General features: G+C 39.8%; 1 protein-coding gene across 4 annotated transcripts in view; it reads right to left on the reverse strand.

Moving 5' to 3' along the window:
* FANCI (FA complementation group I) overlaps nucleotides 1-16184 on the reverse strand; it is an 86417-nt gene that overhangs the window by 42646 nt on the left and 27587 nt on the right. For all 4 annotated transcript variants that reach the window (XM_004763759.2, XM_045067123.1, XM_045067122.1 and 1 more), the window contains 4 exons: nucleotides 16016-16108; nucleotides 14865-15001; nucleotides 10935-11115; nucleotides 9156-9243 (listed from right to left, as the gene is read on the reverse strand). In XM_004763759.2, coding sequence (XP_004763816.1) covers nucleotides 9156-9243; nucleotides 10935-11115; nucleotides 14865-15001; nucleotides 16016-16108 — 499 coding nt within the window. The remainder of the gene's footprint in view (nucleotides 1-9155; nucleotides 9244-10934; nucleotides 11116-14864; nucleotides 15002-16015; nucleotides 16109-16184) is intronic.

The raw sequence follows: 16184 nt of genomic DNA on the forward strand, positions 1-16184 counted from the left end.
TGGTCCCTAGGGCTGGTTACTGCCACTGTTGCAGCTGCCTCCACTGCCAATACCTGCGCCCAAGGGGACTCAGCTTGGACCAGAGCTCACCTGGACCAGGATTACTGTGGTTTTGGTGGCATGGGGGCACAGAAACAAGCGGGAGCCTGGGTCAACCACTGAGAAGATTGCTGGGGGTGCGCACCAACTGTGGGAGGCTGTGGTTTTGGCAGTGCTTACAGAGGGGGTGTCTGTATGTTCTGGAGAATTCAGAGAGGAGCAGACTGTGCCTTCTGAGGCAGAGGTTGGGGTGCAGACAATTTACTTTGCTGACCCTCTGAAAAGGCGTGAAAGTCACTAGAGAACAAAAGCCTCCAGAGAACAAAAGCCCCAAAAACCTGTTTCCACGGAACCAAGCCCCTTGATGGGGGAGGGCAGGGCAACTCCGCCCAAGCAGGATTCACTTAAAAACAGGGCAGGCCCCGCCCCCAGAAGACAAGCCGAAAGAACAAGAGGACAACTACCCCAGGGTCCCCATAAAACTATAAAACCCCAACACCAGGGGAAAACAGTATATTAAGCTCCTGGTGTTGTCTCATGGCCTGTATATTTCTTAGATATAGCTTTTCTCTTTTTTTTAATTCTGTTTCTAATTTTTTTTAACCTACTTATCATTTCAACTAGATGTTTAATATACTCTACAGTAACTTTTTAACTTGAACTTTATTTTTTTAAGTTTTTATTTATTTGACAGAGAGAGAGAAAGAGACAGCGAGGGAAGGAATACAAGCAGGGGAAGAGGGAGATGGAAAAACCAGCTTCCTGTGGAGCAGGGAGCCAGGTGTAGGGCTCCATCCCAGGACCCGGGATCATGACCTGAGCCGAAAGCAAATGCTTAATGACTGAGCCACCCAGGCGCCCCTAACTTGGAACTTTTTCATCATTTCTTTTTTTTTCTTTTTTTCCTTTTTTTTTTTTTTAACATATATAGATGTAAGCTTCAATGTACTCCTTTTTCTCTATTCAATACTATCTTTATATATATATACCAGTTTTAATTTTCCTGTATCTTTAGGAAGTAGAGTTCTCTAACAAAGACAACAAAATACACCCAGGAAGAACAGAAATAACCTTCTTTGCCCACACTGAGGGATTATAGCCACCTTCCTGTCAGCCTTACCTTTTATTCTGCGTTCTTTTTTTGGGAGTTTTGCTATTTGTGGTCTTTTTGTTTTTGTACTTTATAAATCTTAGTCTTGGGTCTCATTCTGGCTGGTTTTTTTTTTTTTTTTTTGGTGGTGAATTCCAATTGCTCTGAACCTTCTCAGGGTGCACCTTGCCTGTGTTTTCGGATGTACAGCCGAAACTCAACAGAATGACTAGGAGGAGGAACTCCCAACAAAAAAAGACCAAGAGTCAATGGCCTCTCCTGCAGATCTAATGGATATGGATCCAAGCAAGATATCAGAAAGACTTCGGAGTAGCAGTTATGAAGACAATAGGCTGGAGAAAACTATTAATGGCAGCACAGATTCGCTAAGGACAGAAATGAGAGCAGATCTGGCAGAAGAACTTAAAGATGCTATCAACGAGATGCAACTTAATCTAGATACTCTAACAGGGTAAATGAGGCAGAAGAATGAATTAGCAATCGGAAGACAAACTGATAGAAAAAGAGGAGCAGGAGGAGGCCTGGAACAAACAGCTTAAAATCCATGAAAACAGATTTAGAGAAATAAATGATGCCATGAAACCTTCCAACATCAGAATTATTGGGATCCCTGAGGGGGTGGAGAGAGAGAAGACTAGAAGATACATTTGAGCAAATTGTAGCCGAGAGCTACCCTAATCTGGGGAATGGAACAAGCATTCATGGGCGCCTGGGTGGCTCAGTTGTTAAACTCAGGGCATGATCCCACGGTCCTGGGATTGAGTCATGCTTTGGGCTCCCTGCTCAGTGGGGAGCCTGCTTCTCCCTCACCCTTTCCTGCTACTTATGTTCCCTCTCTCACTGTCTCTGTCAAATAAATAAATAAAATCTTTAAAAAAAGAAAAAAAAGAGGGACACCTGGGTGGCTCAATCAGTTAAGCAGCTGCCTTCGGCTCTGGTCATGATCCCAGGGTCCTGGGATCAAGTCCCACATTGGGCTCCTTGCTCAGCAGAGAGCCTGCTTCTCCCTCTGCCTGCCACTCTGCCTACCTCTGCGCACAGTCTCTCTCTGACAAATAAATAAAAATTTAAAAAAAGAAAGAAAGAAAGAAGCAGGCACTTATGTTATAGAGGCAGAGAGGACCTCTCCCAAGATCAAGGAGACTGAACCAACGCCCTAGCATGTAGTAGTAAAACTCGCAAATCTTAGAACCAAGAAAACTATTTTATAGGCAGTTAGGGAGAAGAGATTCCTTATGTACGGAGGGAGGAACATCAGGATAATGTCCACAGAGACCTGGCAAACCAGAAAGGGCTGGCAAGACATATTCAGGGAACTAAATGAGAAGGACATGCAGCCAAGAATTCTTTATCCAGCAAGCCTGTCATTCAGAATGGATGGGAAGATAAGAAGCTTCCAGGACTGGCAGAGACTGAAAGAATATGTGACCACTAAGCCAGCCCTGCAAGAAATATTAAGGAGGGTTCTCTAAAAAGAGAAAGACCCCAAGAATGCTATAGGACAGAAATATACAGAGATAATCTATAAAAACAAGGACTTCACAGGCAACATGATGACAATAAAATCTTATCTTTCAATAATCACTCTCAGTGTGAACAACCTAAATGCTCCCATAAAACAGCACAAAGTTGCAGACTGGATAAAAAGACAGGACCCATCCATATGCTATCCAAAAGAGACTCATTTTGAACCTAAAGATACATCCAGACTGAAAGTAAAGAGATGAAGAACCATCTTTCATGCCAAAGGACCTCAAAAGAAACCTGGGGTAGCAATTGTCCTATCAGACAAGACAGATTTTAAGCTAAAGACTAGTCAGAGATACAGAAGGACACCATACCATTCTTAAAGGATCCATCCAACAAGATCTAATGATTGTAAATACCTATGCCCCCAACATGGGAGCAGCCAACTACATAAGCAAACTGGTAACCAAAATAATGAGACATATTGATAATAATGTGTTAATAGTAGACCTCAACACTCCACTCTCAGTAATAGATCATCTAAAAATAAAATCAACAAATGGGGCGCCTGGGTGGCTCAGTGGGTTAAGCCGCTGCCTTCGGCTCAGGTCATGATCTCAGGGTCCTGTGATCGAGTCCCGCATCGGGCTCTCTGCTTGGCAGGGAGCCTGCTTCCCTCTCTCTCTCTCTCTGCCTGCCTCTCCATCTACTTGTGATTTCTGTCTGTCAAATAAATAAATAAAATCTTTTAAAAAAAATAAATAAATAAATAAATAAAATAAAAATAAAATCAACAAAGAAAGAAGAACTTTGAAACAAGAACATTGGACCAGATGGACTCCACAGATACAGACAAGACAGTCCACCCTAAAACAACAGAATACTCAGATTCTTTTGGAGCGCACATGGAACTTTCTCCAGAATAGACCACCTACTGGGTCACAAATCAGGCCTCAACCGATACCAAAAGATTGAGATTATTTCCTGCATATTCTCAGACCACAATGCTTTGAAACTGGAACTCAACCACAAGAAGACATTTGGACAAAATTCAAACCCTTGGAATTTGATCAACCAGGAAATCAAAGAAGAAAATAAACAATTCATGGAAACCAATGAGAACAAAGACACATTAATCCAAAACCTATGGGATATGACAAGTGGTCCTAAGGGGGAAATACATAGCCATCCAAGCCTCTCAAAAAAATACAAAAGTCCTGAATACACTAACTATCCTTACACCTTAAAGATTTGGAGAACCAACAACAAATTAAATTTAACCCATGAACGAGAAGGGAAATACTTAAGATTAGAGCAGAAACTAATGAATTAGAAACCAGAAATACAGTAGAACACATTAATGACACTAGAAGCTGGTTCTCTGAAAGAATTAATAAAATCGATAAACCAGTGGCCAGACTTATTCAAAAGAAAGGACAAAGGACCCAAATTAATAAAATTATGAATGAAATGGGAGAGATCATGACTAACACCAAGGAAATAAATACAATTATTAGCAATTATTATCAACAGCTATATGACAATAAATTAAACAACCTGGAAGAAATGGGCGTATTCCTGGAAACCTAAAAAATTCCAAGACTGAAACAGGAAGAAACTGAGAATGTGAATAGACCAATAACCGGTAAGAAGATTGAAGCAATGATCAAAAACCTCCCAAAAAAAAACACAAGAGCTCAGGGCCTGATGGATTCCCTGGGGAATTCTACCAAACATTCAAAGAAGAAACAATACCTATTCTCCTCAAGGTGTTTCAAAAAATAGAAACAGTAGGAAAACTTCCAGACTCTATAAGGCCAGCATTACCTTGAACCCCAAACCAGGCAAAGACCCCACCAAAAAAGAGAATTTCAGACCAATATCCCTGATGAATATGGACGCCAAGATTCTCAACAAGTTCCTAGCTAATAGGAACCAAGAGTACCTTAAAAGGATTATCCACCACAAGCGGGTGGGATTTATCCCTGGGATGCAAGGGCAGTTCAACATTTGCAAATCAATCAATGTGATTGAACACATAAATAAGAGAAGAAACAATAACCACATGGTCCTTTCAATTGATGCAGAAGAAACATCTGACAAAATACAGCATCCTTTCCTGATTAAAACTCTTCAGATTATAGAGCTAGAGGGAACATTCCCCAATTTCATAAAATCCATCTATGAAAAACCCACAGCAGATATCATTCTCAATGGGGAAAAGCTGAGAGCCTTTCCCTTGAGATCAGGAACATGACAAGGATGCCCACTCTCACCACTATTGTTCAACATAGTACTAGAAGTCCTAGCAACAGCAATCAGACAACAAAAAGAAATTAAAGGTATTAAAATTGGCAAAGAAGTCAAACTTCTTTGCATATGACAGGATACTTTATGTGGAAAACCTAAACGATTCCACCCCCGAACTATTAGAACTCACACAGTGATTCAGTAATGTGGCAGGATACAAAATCGATGCACAGAAATCAGTTGCTTTCTTAAACGCTAACTATGTAACTGAAGAAAGAGAAATTAGAGAATCGATTCTACTTACAACAGCACTAAAAACTGTAAAATACCTTGGAATAAACCAAACAAAGGAGGTAAAGGATCTGTGCTCTAGGAACTACAGAACACTCATGAAAGAAATTGAAGATGACACAGAAAGATGGAAAAACATTCCATGCTCATGGATCAGAAGAATAAACATTGTTAAAATGTCTATGCTGCCCCAAGCAATCTATACTTTCAATGACCTCCCAATCAAAATTCCACCAGCATTTTTCAAAGTGCTTGAACAAACAATCCTAAAGTTTGCATGGAACCGGAAATGCCAAGGAAATGTATGGAACCCTTAATTGCCAAGGAAATGTTGAGAAAGAAAAAAAAAAAAGCTGGGGGCATCACGTTGCCTGATTTAAAGCTCTATTACAAAGCTGTGATCACCAAGACAGCAAAGTACTGGCACAAAAACAGACACATAGGCCAGTGGAACAGAGTAGAGAGCCCAGAAATGGACCCTCAACTCTATGGTCAATTAATCTTTGACAAAGCAGGAAAGAATATCCAGTGGAGAAAAGAATCTCTTCAATAAATGGTGCTGGGAAAATGGGACAGCCACATGTAGAAGAATGAGACTGGACCACTCTCTTATACCACACACAAAGACAGACTCGAAATGGTTGAAAGGCCTCCAGGTTAGACAAGAATCCATCAAAATCCTAGAGGAGAACACGGGCAGTAACATTGGCCACAGCAACTTCTTTCAAGACATGTCTCAAAAAGCAATGGAAACAAAACCGAAAATGAACTTTTGGGACTTCATCAAGATCAAAAGCTTCTGCACAGCAAAGGAAATAGTCAACAAAACAAAGAGGCAACCCACGGAATGGGAGAAGATATTTGCAAATAACACTACAGACAAAGGGGTGATATCCAAGATCTATAAAGAACTTAAACTCAACATCCAAAAACCAAATAATCAAGTCAAGAAATGGGCAGAAGACATGAACAGACACTTCTTCAAAGAAGACATACAAATGCTAACAGACACATGAAAAAATGTTCATCATCATTAGCCATCAGGGAGATTCAAATCTAAACTGGTGTAAGATATCACCTTACACCAGTTAGAACAGTGAAAATCGACAAGGCAACAAACAACAAATGTTAGAGAAGTTGTGGAGAAAGGGGAACCCTCTTACACTGCTGTAGAAATGCAAGCTGGTGCAGCCACTTTGGAAAACAGTGTGGAGATTCCTCAAAAAATTAAAAACAGGGGCGCCTGGGTGGCTCAGTGGGTTAAAGCCTCTGCCTTCAGCTCAGGTCATGATCCCACGGTCCTGGGATCGAGTCCTGAGTTGGGCTCTCTGCTCAGCAGGGATCCTGCTTCTCTCTCTCTCTCTGCCTCTCTGTCTACTTGTGATCTCTGTCCATCAAATAAATAAATAAAATCTTAAAAAAAAAATTAAAAACAGAGGTACCCTATGACCCTGCAAGTACACTACCGGGTATTTACCCCAAAGACAGAGAGGTAGTGAAAAGAAGGGCCATTTGCATCCCAGTGTTCATAGCAGCCAAAATGTGGAATGAGCCAAGATGCCCTTCAACAGACGAATGGATAAAGAAGATGTGGTCCATATATACAATGGAATATTACTCAGCCATCAGAAAGGATGAACACTCAACTTCTACATGAACATGGGTGGAATTGGAGGAGATTATGCTGAATGAAATAAGTCAAGCAGAGAAAGTCAATTATCATATGGTTTCACTTATTTGTGCAACATAAGGAATAACATGGAGGACATTAGGAGAAGGAAGGGAAAAATGAAGAGGGGGAAACCAGAGTGGCAGACTATCTATGAGACACTATGGACTCTGGCAAACAGGGTTTTAGAAGGGAGGGGGACTAAGGGGATGGGTGAGCCTAGTGATGGGTATTAAGGAGGGCATGAACTGCATGGAGCACTGGGTGTTATATGCAAACAATGAGTCATGGAACACTACACCAAAAATGAATGATGTACTGTATGGTGACTAACATAACAATAAAAAAAACCCCACATATCTGACAAAGGGCTTGTGCTTAGAATATATAAAGAACTTTTATAACTCAGTAAAAAGGGGGTAAACAACTCAATTTTTAAAAATGGACAAAAAATTCAAACAGATATTTGAAAATCACAATGAGATACTATCAAGCACCTATCAGAATGACTAAAATTAAAAAGACTAACCAAACCAAGTATTAGTCACAATGTGGAATGATAGCAACATTGCTGATAGAAGTGGAAAATGGTAGAGCTGCTTTGAAAACAGCCGGGCAGGTCCTTAAACCATTAAACACAGATCTCCCATATGATGTACCCATTCCACTACCAGGTATTTTCCCAAGAGAAATAAAAGCACATCTCCTCAAAAGACTTAAACATGAATGTTTACAGCAGCTTTATTCGTAATAGCCCCAAATCAGAAACAACCTACATAACCTGTCCACAAGTGAATGAATAAATAAATTGAGCTTATATTCTCACCAGGTAGGACTACTAACAATAAAAAGGGACCAGCTACTGATCCTTTCAAGAGCCATGGAAAAATTTCACAAGAATTATGCTGAGTGATGGGGCACCTGGGTGGCTCAGTCGTTAAGCGTCTGCTTTCAGTTCAAGTCATGATCTCGATACTGGGATCGAGCCCCGTATCAGGCTCCCTGCACAGCGGAGAGCCTGCTTTCCCTCTCCAGCTCCCTCTGCTTGTGTTCCCTGTCTCAATATCTCTGTCATAAATAAATAAAATCTTTAAAAAAAAATTATGCTGACTGAAAGAAGCCGGACAAAAAGGGAGTGCATACAGTAGGATTCCATTTACATAAAATTTGAAAAATGGCATTTAATTTATAGACAGAAAGCAGACTGGACTGGAGACAGGAGGCGGGGAGGAAGAGTGGGATGGAGGAAAGAATTACAAAGAGGCACCAGGAAACATCTGTGGGTGATATGTGCATTTTCATTTTGTAGATGGCTTCACAGCTGTGCACATGTCAGAAGTCATCAAACTGTTAGACTTTAAATACTGTACTTCAGTTATTCTTCAGTAAAGCCATAAAGAAGGGAAAAAAGTAGAATCGAGGGTCAAGCATCAAGATTCTGCAAAGTCCAGTACTTACCGGCAGAAGAAGAGGAACCACTAAAGGAGGAAGAGAAGAGCTGATCACACGCAGGATACAAAGCAAACTGTTACCCAAGAACCTAAGAAAGTCTCAGGGAAATTGTAAACGGTGTTGAATGATACAGAAATTAGGAAAGTCAGTAACTAAGAAAAGACCAGTGGATTTGGCCTTAGAAGATATGTGTTAAAATACAAAGAGAGGAGTGAAGCCAGAACGTCATGGGTTAAGGAAATGAGAGGTCAATGAGTTGCAGCATAAGGACAACACTCATCAGAGAAATACTAAAACAGAAGAGAGAAAGCTGATGCAAGACAGAAGTTTTACTCATTAGTTAGATGCTCCTTTCCTCCTCGACGACCACAATGTAAATGGACTTCTGTCTCACTGGCATCATAATCAAAGATACTGCATTATACTACTGCATCATTAAATTTTTTTTTCCAGGACCAAGGCGCCTGGGTGGCTCAGTCAGTTAAGAGTCAGACTCTTGGGGCACCTGGGTGGCTCAGTGGGTTAAAGCCTCTGCCTTTAGCTAAGGTCATGATACCAGGGTCCTGGGATCGAGCCCCCTTTGAGCTCTGTGCTCAGCGGGGAGCCTGCTTCCCTTCCTCTCTCTCTGCCTGCCTCTTTGCCTACTTGTAATCTCTGTCTATCAAATAAATAAAGTCTTTAAAGAGTCTGACTCTTGAACTCAACTCAGGTCTCGATCTCAGCATCATGAGTTCAAGCCCCGCACTGGGCTCCATGCTGGGCATGGAGCCTATTTAAAAAAAAAAAAAAATCAATCCAGGACCAATATAGTAGGATATTTACAGGAAAATATTTCCTAGAACTTCCACACCTTTTTACCCTTTCACAGTTCAATACCTAAGAAATGACTGATGGGAGAGGATGCTCTGGTAACAACCCTGTTGAGTACTTGCTCCAGAATTTCTTGTCTGATCATCTCATGGATCTAAAAAGAACAGAACAGTTAGTAAAATATTTCATCTTACGGGATATTTATGGTGACCTTCAGCTTACAATTGCATCAATTCATGTTAGACAGAATGAGGAACAGTTTGGCTATCGGTAAAACTCAACTGTTTATTTCAAAGACAAATATACTGTGAATCATCTGGAAAGACAGAGTCACTCAATTCTATCCTCATTCTGTGCTCAGATTGACGGGCAGGGCCAACTACCATGTTTATTAGCCTACAAGAGAGCGCACATGAAACTACTGCTATGTGTTAGGTTAAGCAGCAAAAAGGAATCATTCTACTAAGGTATCCATTACATGTCAAAACCCTGATTTCCAACAGTATGCCATGTATGACTTTCATCTTAAAATTTAAAAGCCCATGAAAATTTCTGGAAATTCAAAAAATCTTTTCCAAACCCTTCCTTGGTTTCTAGAAGCACAATAGTCACCTTAAAAAAACCCAAAAACCAAAAACCAAAAACCAAAAAAACCTGTTTGGAATTTTCATTAAAATTCTTAACTCAACTTGATTACTTTACAGTACAGATTAATTTCTTTCAGATCTCAGACTAACACTAGATTACTAGTAGTACATTATATGCTTTACAGATGCCTTGACAAAGACATTTGTGTGAAACCAAAGAGAACCTCACTAGTTTAAAAAGAAGAAATTAATCTTAAAACAAAAAATATTTAAATCTCTTACACTTTTAATCAGATTACTATTAAAAACGGTCATTTGTATCATCTAACAGACAACTCTCAAGGACTATTATACACATTCACTTCATAGTCCTGAATCGGAATAGATTTACATTCAAATTAGCCTCCAAGTAACATCTTCAGCAGACACTTTTGGTGTGTAGCTACGTTAATTCAATGTCAAGAAAATGACGTAGAGGAATCATTAGCAAAGTTGGTTAGCCTCAGACAAAGCCTAGCTCTTGTTTTAATTGAAAGTAAATGCGTTTTTAAAAGCTGTTTTAGAAATTAAGATTGAGATGATGGTCATTATATGGTAATGAATTTAAAAATATAAGAACTATTTTGGTTTCTTCAGAAACAATGAACCAATAAGCATAATTCTTCAAGTTTGATATTCTACAGTGACCTTAAAGATTATTTTTCGTGGGCGCCTGGGTGGCTCAGTGGGTTAAGCCACTGCCTTCGGCTCAGGTCATGATCTCAGAGTCCTGGGATCGAGTCCCGCATCGGGCTCTCTGCTCAGCAGGGAGCCTGCTTCCTCCTCTCTCTCTCTGCCTGCCTCTCTGCCTACTTGTGATCTCTCTCTGTCAAATAAATAATAAATAAAATCTTAAAAAAAAAAAAAAAAAAGATTATTTTTCGTATAATAGCATCCAAAAGCACCCACCAAAACAGAAAATGATCAAAAATGATTTACTACTAGAGGAAGAAGAGTAAATCATGAAATGCTAATTTATATTAAAATTTCTAATAAACAGAAAAAGGAGAAATTAAATGAAAACCTCATATAAAGGATGAAAAAGCAAATACTCCATCAAGCTGGATTTGTCATGTTTCATTTACTATTCCAACCTCTGTTCCTGGAAACTGCTGCATACTCAAATTTCCTTGTCCTCTAAGCTCCCAAGCAAATGTCATGCCCTGTTTATAATACAATTTGACAGAATTAGGGAATGGTTCCCAAACTGGAGACTCACCTTAAAAGTTTCCAGCAGGATATTGGCACCCAGCTTACATGCATGCTGGTTTGGTATTTTTGAAAGACCTGAGCTCGTTTCAATAGATTTTCCATCAAGAATCTTCTTTGGCCCATATGAATCCATTAAAATGAAGCCAAATTCTACCAGGCCCTGAGTAACGTGATCCCAACTATGAACACTGCAAAAAAACACAAAGCTTAGTTAAAAAGAACCTCACCTTTATGCTCATTGTCATGTTTACACATTTCCCAAATTTGACCTGGATCACCAATATTCTTTACATGAAACTTTTCTTTTCATGCCTCCTTATCTGTCAGAATTCTGAATTCCTGTATTTCCACTGACAGAACACTGGCAAAATCCAGAAACTACAGAACATTCAAAATCATACAGATGAAACTGGAATATCTCAATGTACTGACCATTACACATTTCCATTCAAGATTGCAAGACTGAAAGCTAATTGTTGCTTCTTTTATTTTCCCGAAGACACTAACAACACTTATAACTTTGCATCCCTCCCCAGAATGAGTTTCTTCGTGGGAGAGACCACCTTGTAGTCATATTTTTATCCGTACAGCCTCGCATAAGACTAACATTTAGAAGGCACACAGTAAATGTTCACAGCAGGAATATTTATATTCATATTTATGGTATGAAGCAATCAATGCATGATCTGGCTGCAAAAGCACGAGCCAAACTTACAAATAACCTTTTGCACAGTAGTAGAATCCTTGGTGATTTTATACCATTTAATGTTACCCACAGTAGAGGAAATGATATGCTTGTAGTAACCTCTGTATCATTATATCTACCTGCTAAATAGCAACAAATTCTAATACAGCGTTAAAGAACAAAGGAGACAGCTGTGAACAGATTCTCACAACATTTCAATAGATTTTAATAATATTCACACTTTGGAGATCTGGGGTCAAGATAATAGGCTGAGCATTTGCTCATTCTTCTCCCCACCCCCGAAAATCTCCTGTTAACTGGGGGAGTAAATAAAACCTGGAAGTTGAACTGGTTCCTGAGTGATTTTTTTTCCTTGTACACTAATGTTCTGTACCTCCAAGTATCTGCAGGTAAACACAAAGTGTATCAACAGAACCAAGCACAGCAAAGCACAGAGGACTACAGTACAACTGTTCATGATGCTCCTGAGCTTGTTTTGTTTTGTTTGTTTTTTTAAGATTTTATTTGAGAGCAAGGAGGGGAGAGAGAGCACACAAGCCAGAGGAGAGGTGCATGGAGGAGAGGCAGACTCTTCTGCTCAGCAGGGAGTCTAACCCGGGGCTCAGTCCCAGGACCCCTGGATTGTGACCCAAACCAAAGGGAGATGCTTAACCGACTGAGCCACCCAAGCACCCAGCCTGTCTTCTTCCTTTTGGCTTAGGCTACATGCAAGCTGATATCTTTGAAGTATTTACTGTGCGGTTCTCCCTAATATTTGTGCATTTGGTTCTAGTCTCCAGAATTCAGCTTCAATACCCCCTTACTGTGCCTTTCCAGGTTACCACAACTTGTTTAAGGTGAAGTCCCATATTTACTGTAGCAGAACTTTTACGTTAAGAACATATGGGAGGGGCACCCGGGTGGCCCAGTCAGTTAAGCTTCTAGCTCTTGGTTTTGGTTCGGGTAGTGATCTCAGCCCCTGAGTCAAGCTCCACACTCAGTGTGGGGTCTTCTTAACACTTGGTCTCTCAAAGCAAAACAGAACAACAAAAGACTTTCTTTCTCTTTCCCTTCACATGCTCTCTAAAATAAATAAATAAATCTTATTTAGTTTGTGTGTATGAAAGGAATATATCAAATGTCACTTTTTCATATGGCTGAGTGGTATTTTAGTGTATGTATATGTACCATATCTTCTTTATCCACTCATCTACTAATGGACACTTGGGTTGCTTTCATATCTTGGCTATGGAGAAACAGATAAAGGGGATGAAGAGGAAATTCCAGTTATAAAATAAGTAAGTCACAGAGATGGAAAGAACAGCACAGGGAATAATCTGTAATAATAATAAAGTTGTATGGTAACAGATGGTGAATGCACTTATCATGGTGAGCACTGAACAAGGTACAGAATTGTCCAGTCAATATGCTGTACACCTGAAACTAAGAGAATACTGTATGTTGATTATACTTAAAAAAACACATTGGATATTAACTAGACCTACTGTGGTGATCATTTTAAGATAAAACACTGAATCATTACATTGTACACCTAAAACTAATATAATCCTATATGTCAGTTATATCTCAATTAAAAAAAACCTTAGGGCTCTGGTTACAATGTCAAATATGTCTGCTCAGCCCTATCTTCCCCACAGTTACTATCATTTTTAGAGTGTTAATTTTAAGAAACAGAAGGTTTTTCAGGAATACACTGTGTTACAGCAAAAATGGGAAAAATCAACTCTACTAAGTTAACTCCACACACTAACAGGCAAGTCTAACTAAATACAATAAAATACCATTAAAATGTGGTATGTGGGGTCCAAAAATTTAATCGTATACAACATAAAATTATTTAGAGGTTAACTGACTAGGGAAAGTACGTGTAACTAACCAGGTGATGATTTCAGGGAATCTAGTAATAGTCTCCAAATCCCTCCCCACTAGGTTTTATCCTAGTGGGATAATTATAGACGGAGACAGAACTCCAGGTCCTGTGGCTAACTGGGACTTTCAGAAGGACAGCTCTCCAGGAATTTCCTGGGTAGCTAACATGCCTGTATCTTTAGCCCAAACTGAAGAGACTGGGTTGGGAATATACAGGAGATACAACTATAAACCTCACGAAAAAGAATAACCAGATACAGAGAAGATAAGGGAGCTTTAAAGCCTATCAATGGGTAAATCACTCAGAAAGAAAGGATTCTAGTCTGAAATTTGCCTTATGTGTCAACCTCAGGTAAACTCAACCTAAATCAGAATTCCAGGACATGGAATGAGATTTACCTCAAATTATGGCTTAAATTATAAAGCTTTAAAACATTTAATCCACAAAGCAAACATGACACAGTAAAGACGATTACTACAGCTAATGTGTATCTTGAATTAAAATAAAGACCAGGGACACCTGGGTGGCTCAGTTGGTTGGGCCGCTGCCTTCCGCTCGGGTCATGATCCCAGGGTCCTGGGATCGAGTCCCGCATCAGGCTCCTTGCTCAGCAAGGAGACTGCTTCTCTCTCTGCCTCTGCCTGCCACTCTGCCTGCTTGTGCATGCTTTCTCTCTCTGACAAATAAATAAACAAATAAAATCTTAAAAAAAAAAAAAAGTAGAAAAATAAAATAAAGACCAGTGTGGTTACCAATCTTTTCAATCTGGTTTAAAATGGGTTTGTGTAGGGGCACCCGGGTGGCTCAGTCAGTTGAGCATCTACCTTCAGCTAAGGTCATGATCTCAGGGTCCTGGGATCGAGTCCGGCCTTGGGCTCCCCGCTTGGCATGGAATCTGCTCCTCCCCCTCTCGTGCCCTCTCTCAAATAAATAAATAAAATCTTCAAAAAATAAATAAATAAAATAAAATTGATTGGTATAAAACTGCTAATTCAATTTTATCCATCGGTCCTAAACTTCAACAGTTAAAGTAAATAAAACTTTTAATGTTTTTTTACTCACCTAAAAAGCCAATGAAGACTAAGGCCAAGAAAGAGGTATAATATCATGACTGAATCAAAGTCACCCACTTTAGTTTGTATTATTACTATCAAAGTGGCCAAGAAATCAAGCTTAGGATTTAAGGATTTTTTGATACAAGAAAACCTCGCTAGAACAATTTCAAGGGATTAAACATTGATATGTGAAGTCAACAGCCACAGCCCTCAATTTTCTCTGATGAGCCCCAAGTCTGGCATCACACTGCATTTTCTAACACTAAATACCTTACGAACCTACTGGGGTTTGGTTCATGAACTCACCTATTCTTCACGACTTCCAAGATCATGGTTGAAACACAGGACCTATGAGGGACTAGATTCTGAAGAAATTTTGAGCTTTGAAGAAGCTGACGATCCTTAAAGCTTTTTACAACTAAAGATTTTAAAAGGTCAAATACCTAATATAATGAAAGAAACGGGAAAATGAGTCAAAAAATGACAGCCCATGCAACAGGATCTTAACTCAAAACTGTTCCTACTTGCTACCATACACTTGCTTTCCTAAGATAGCTGTTTTACTAGATGAGTATGATATAAAAATTATGACCTTCAGTGGGCACTTCAAAGAGTTGAAGACAGGCAGGCATTCCTTAAGAGAGAAGAAGGGCTGGGGCACCTAGGTGGCTCAGTTGGTCAAGTGTCCAACTCTTGATTTAGGCTCAGATCATGATCTCAGGGTTGTGAGACCGAGCCCCACATCAGGCTTCACACTGGGCATAGGGTCTGCTTAAGATTCTCTTGCTCTGTGGCACCTGGTTGGCTCAGTCAGTTAAATGTCTGCCTTTGGTTCTAGAGTCCTAGAATGAAGCCCTGCGTCCTGCTCCCTTTTCAGTGAGGAGCCTGCTTCTTCCACTTGCCCTTCTCCCTGCTTGTGCTTTTTCTCATTCTTGCCCTCAAATAAGTAAAATCTTTAAAAAAAAAGGATTCACTCACTCTCCCTACCCTTCACTCTTTCCCTCTCTATAAAAAAAAAAGAGAGAGTGAAAGGAAAAGGGGTAAAATCCATATTAATATTACCCACAATCAGGGAACACATATGAGAAAAAAGGGTATAAGATTTTATATTTCTATCCTTGCAACTACATTGCTCTCATTAATTTCAACTCAATCAGGGATAATTTCTTAAAAAACTGCAACATAATAAACTGCCAGTGAATTCCAAGCTAAACTTCCCATTTTCCACCTGTGTAGTATGTTTCCACTCTTCTTCCCACTCACTACCTGGCTTACCACACCATAGGGAGGTAAAGGCATATACCAAGTACCTGAATAAGTCTCCCAGCAGTCCCCAGAAAATAGCGTGGGCCTACATGCCTTACACCGAGGGATTCCCCACTAGCAGAACCGGCTAAGAAAGGGCTCTTGTGCTCCTTATCAACTACAGAAGGAACCAAAAAGTCATTAATCAATACCTGTTCCTCAAATCTTTGTATTCTTGTTACAGAGAGCAGAAGGGCAATGCTGAAGGGACATATGTTATTACTGAAATCTCCTTGCTGTCCAGCCTACAGAGAAACCAAAAAGGAGTCATTATTTACATTTTAAAAGTATAACATAGCCTACTGAAGACAGGTCCTTAAA

This window comes from Mustela putorius, unplaced genomic scaffold (genome assembly GCF_011764305.1).
Source record: "Mustela putorius furo isolate JIRA1106 unplaced genomic scaffold, ASM1176430v1.1 tig00003875_pilon_pilon_pilon, whole genome shotgun sequence".
NCBI classification, from domain to species: domain Eukaryota; kingdom Metazoa; phylum Chordata; class Mammalia; order Carnivora; family Mustelidae; genus Mustela; species Mustela putorius.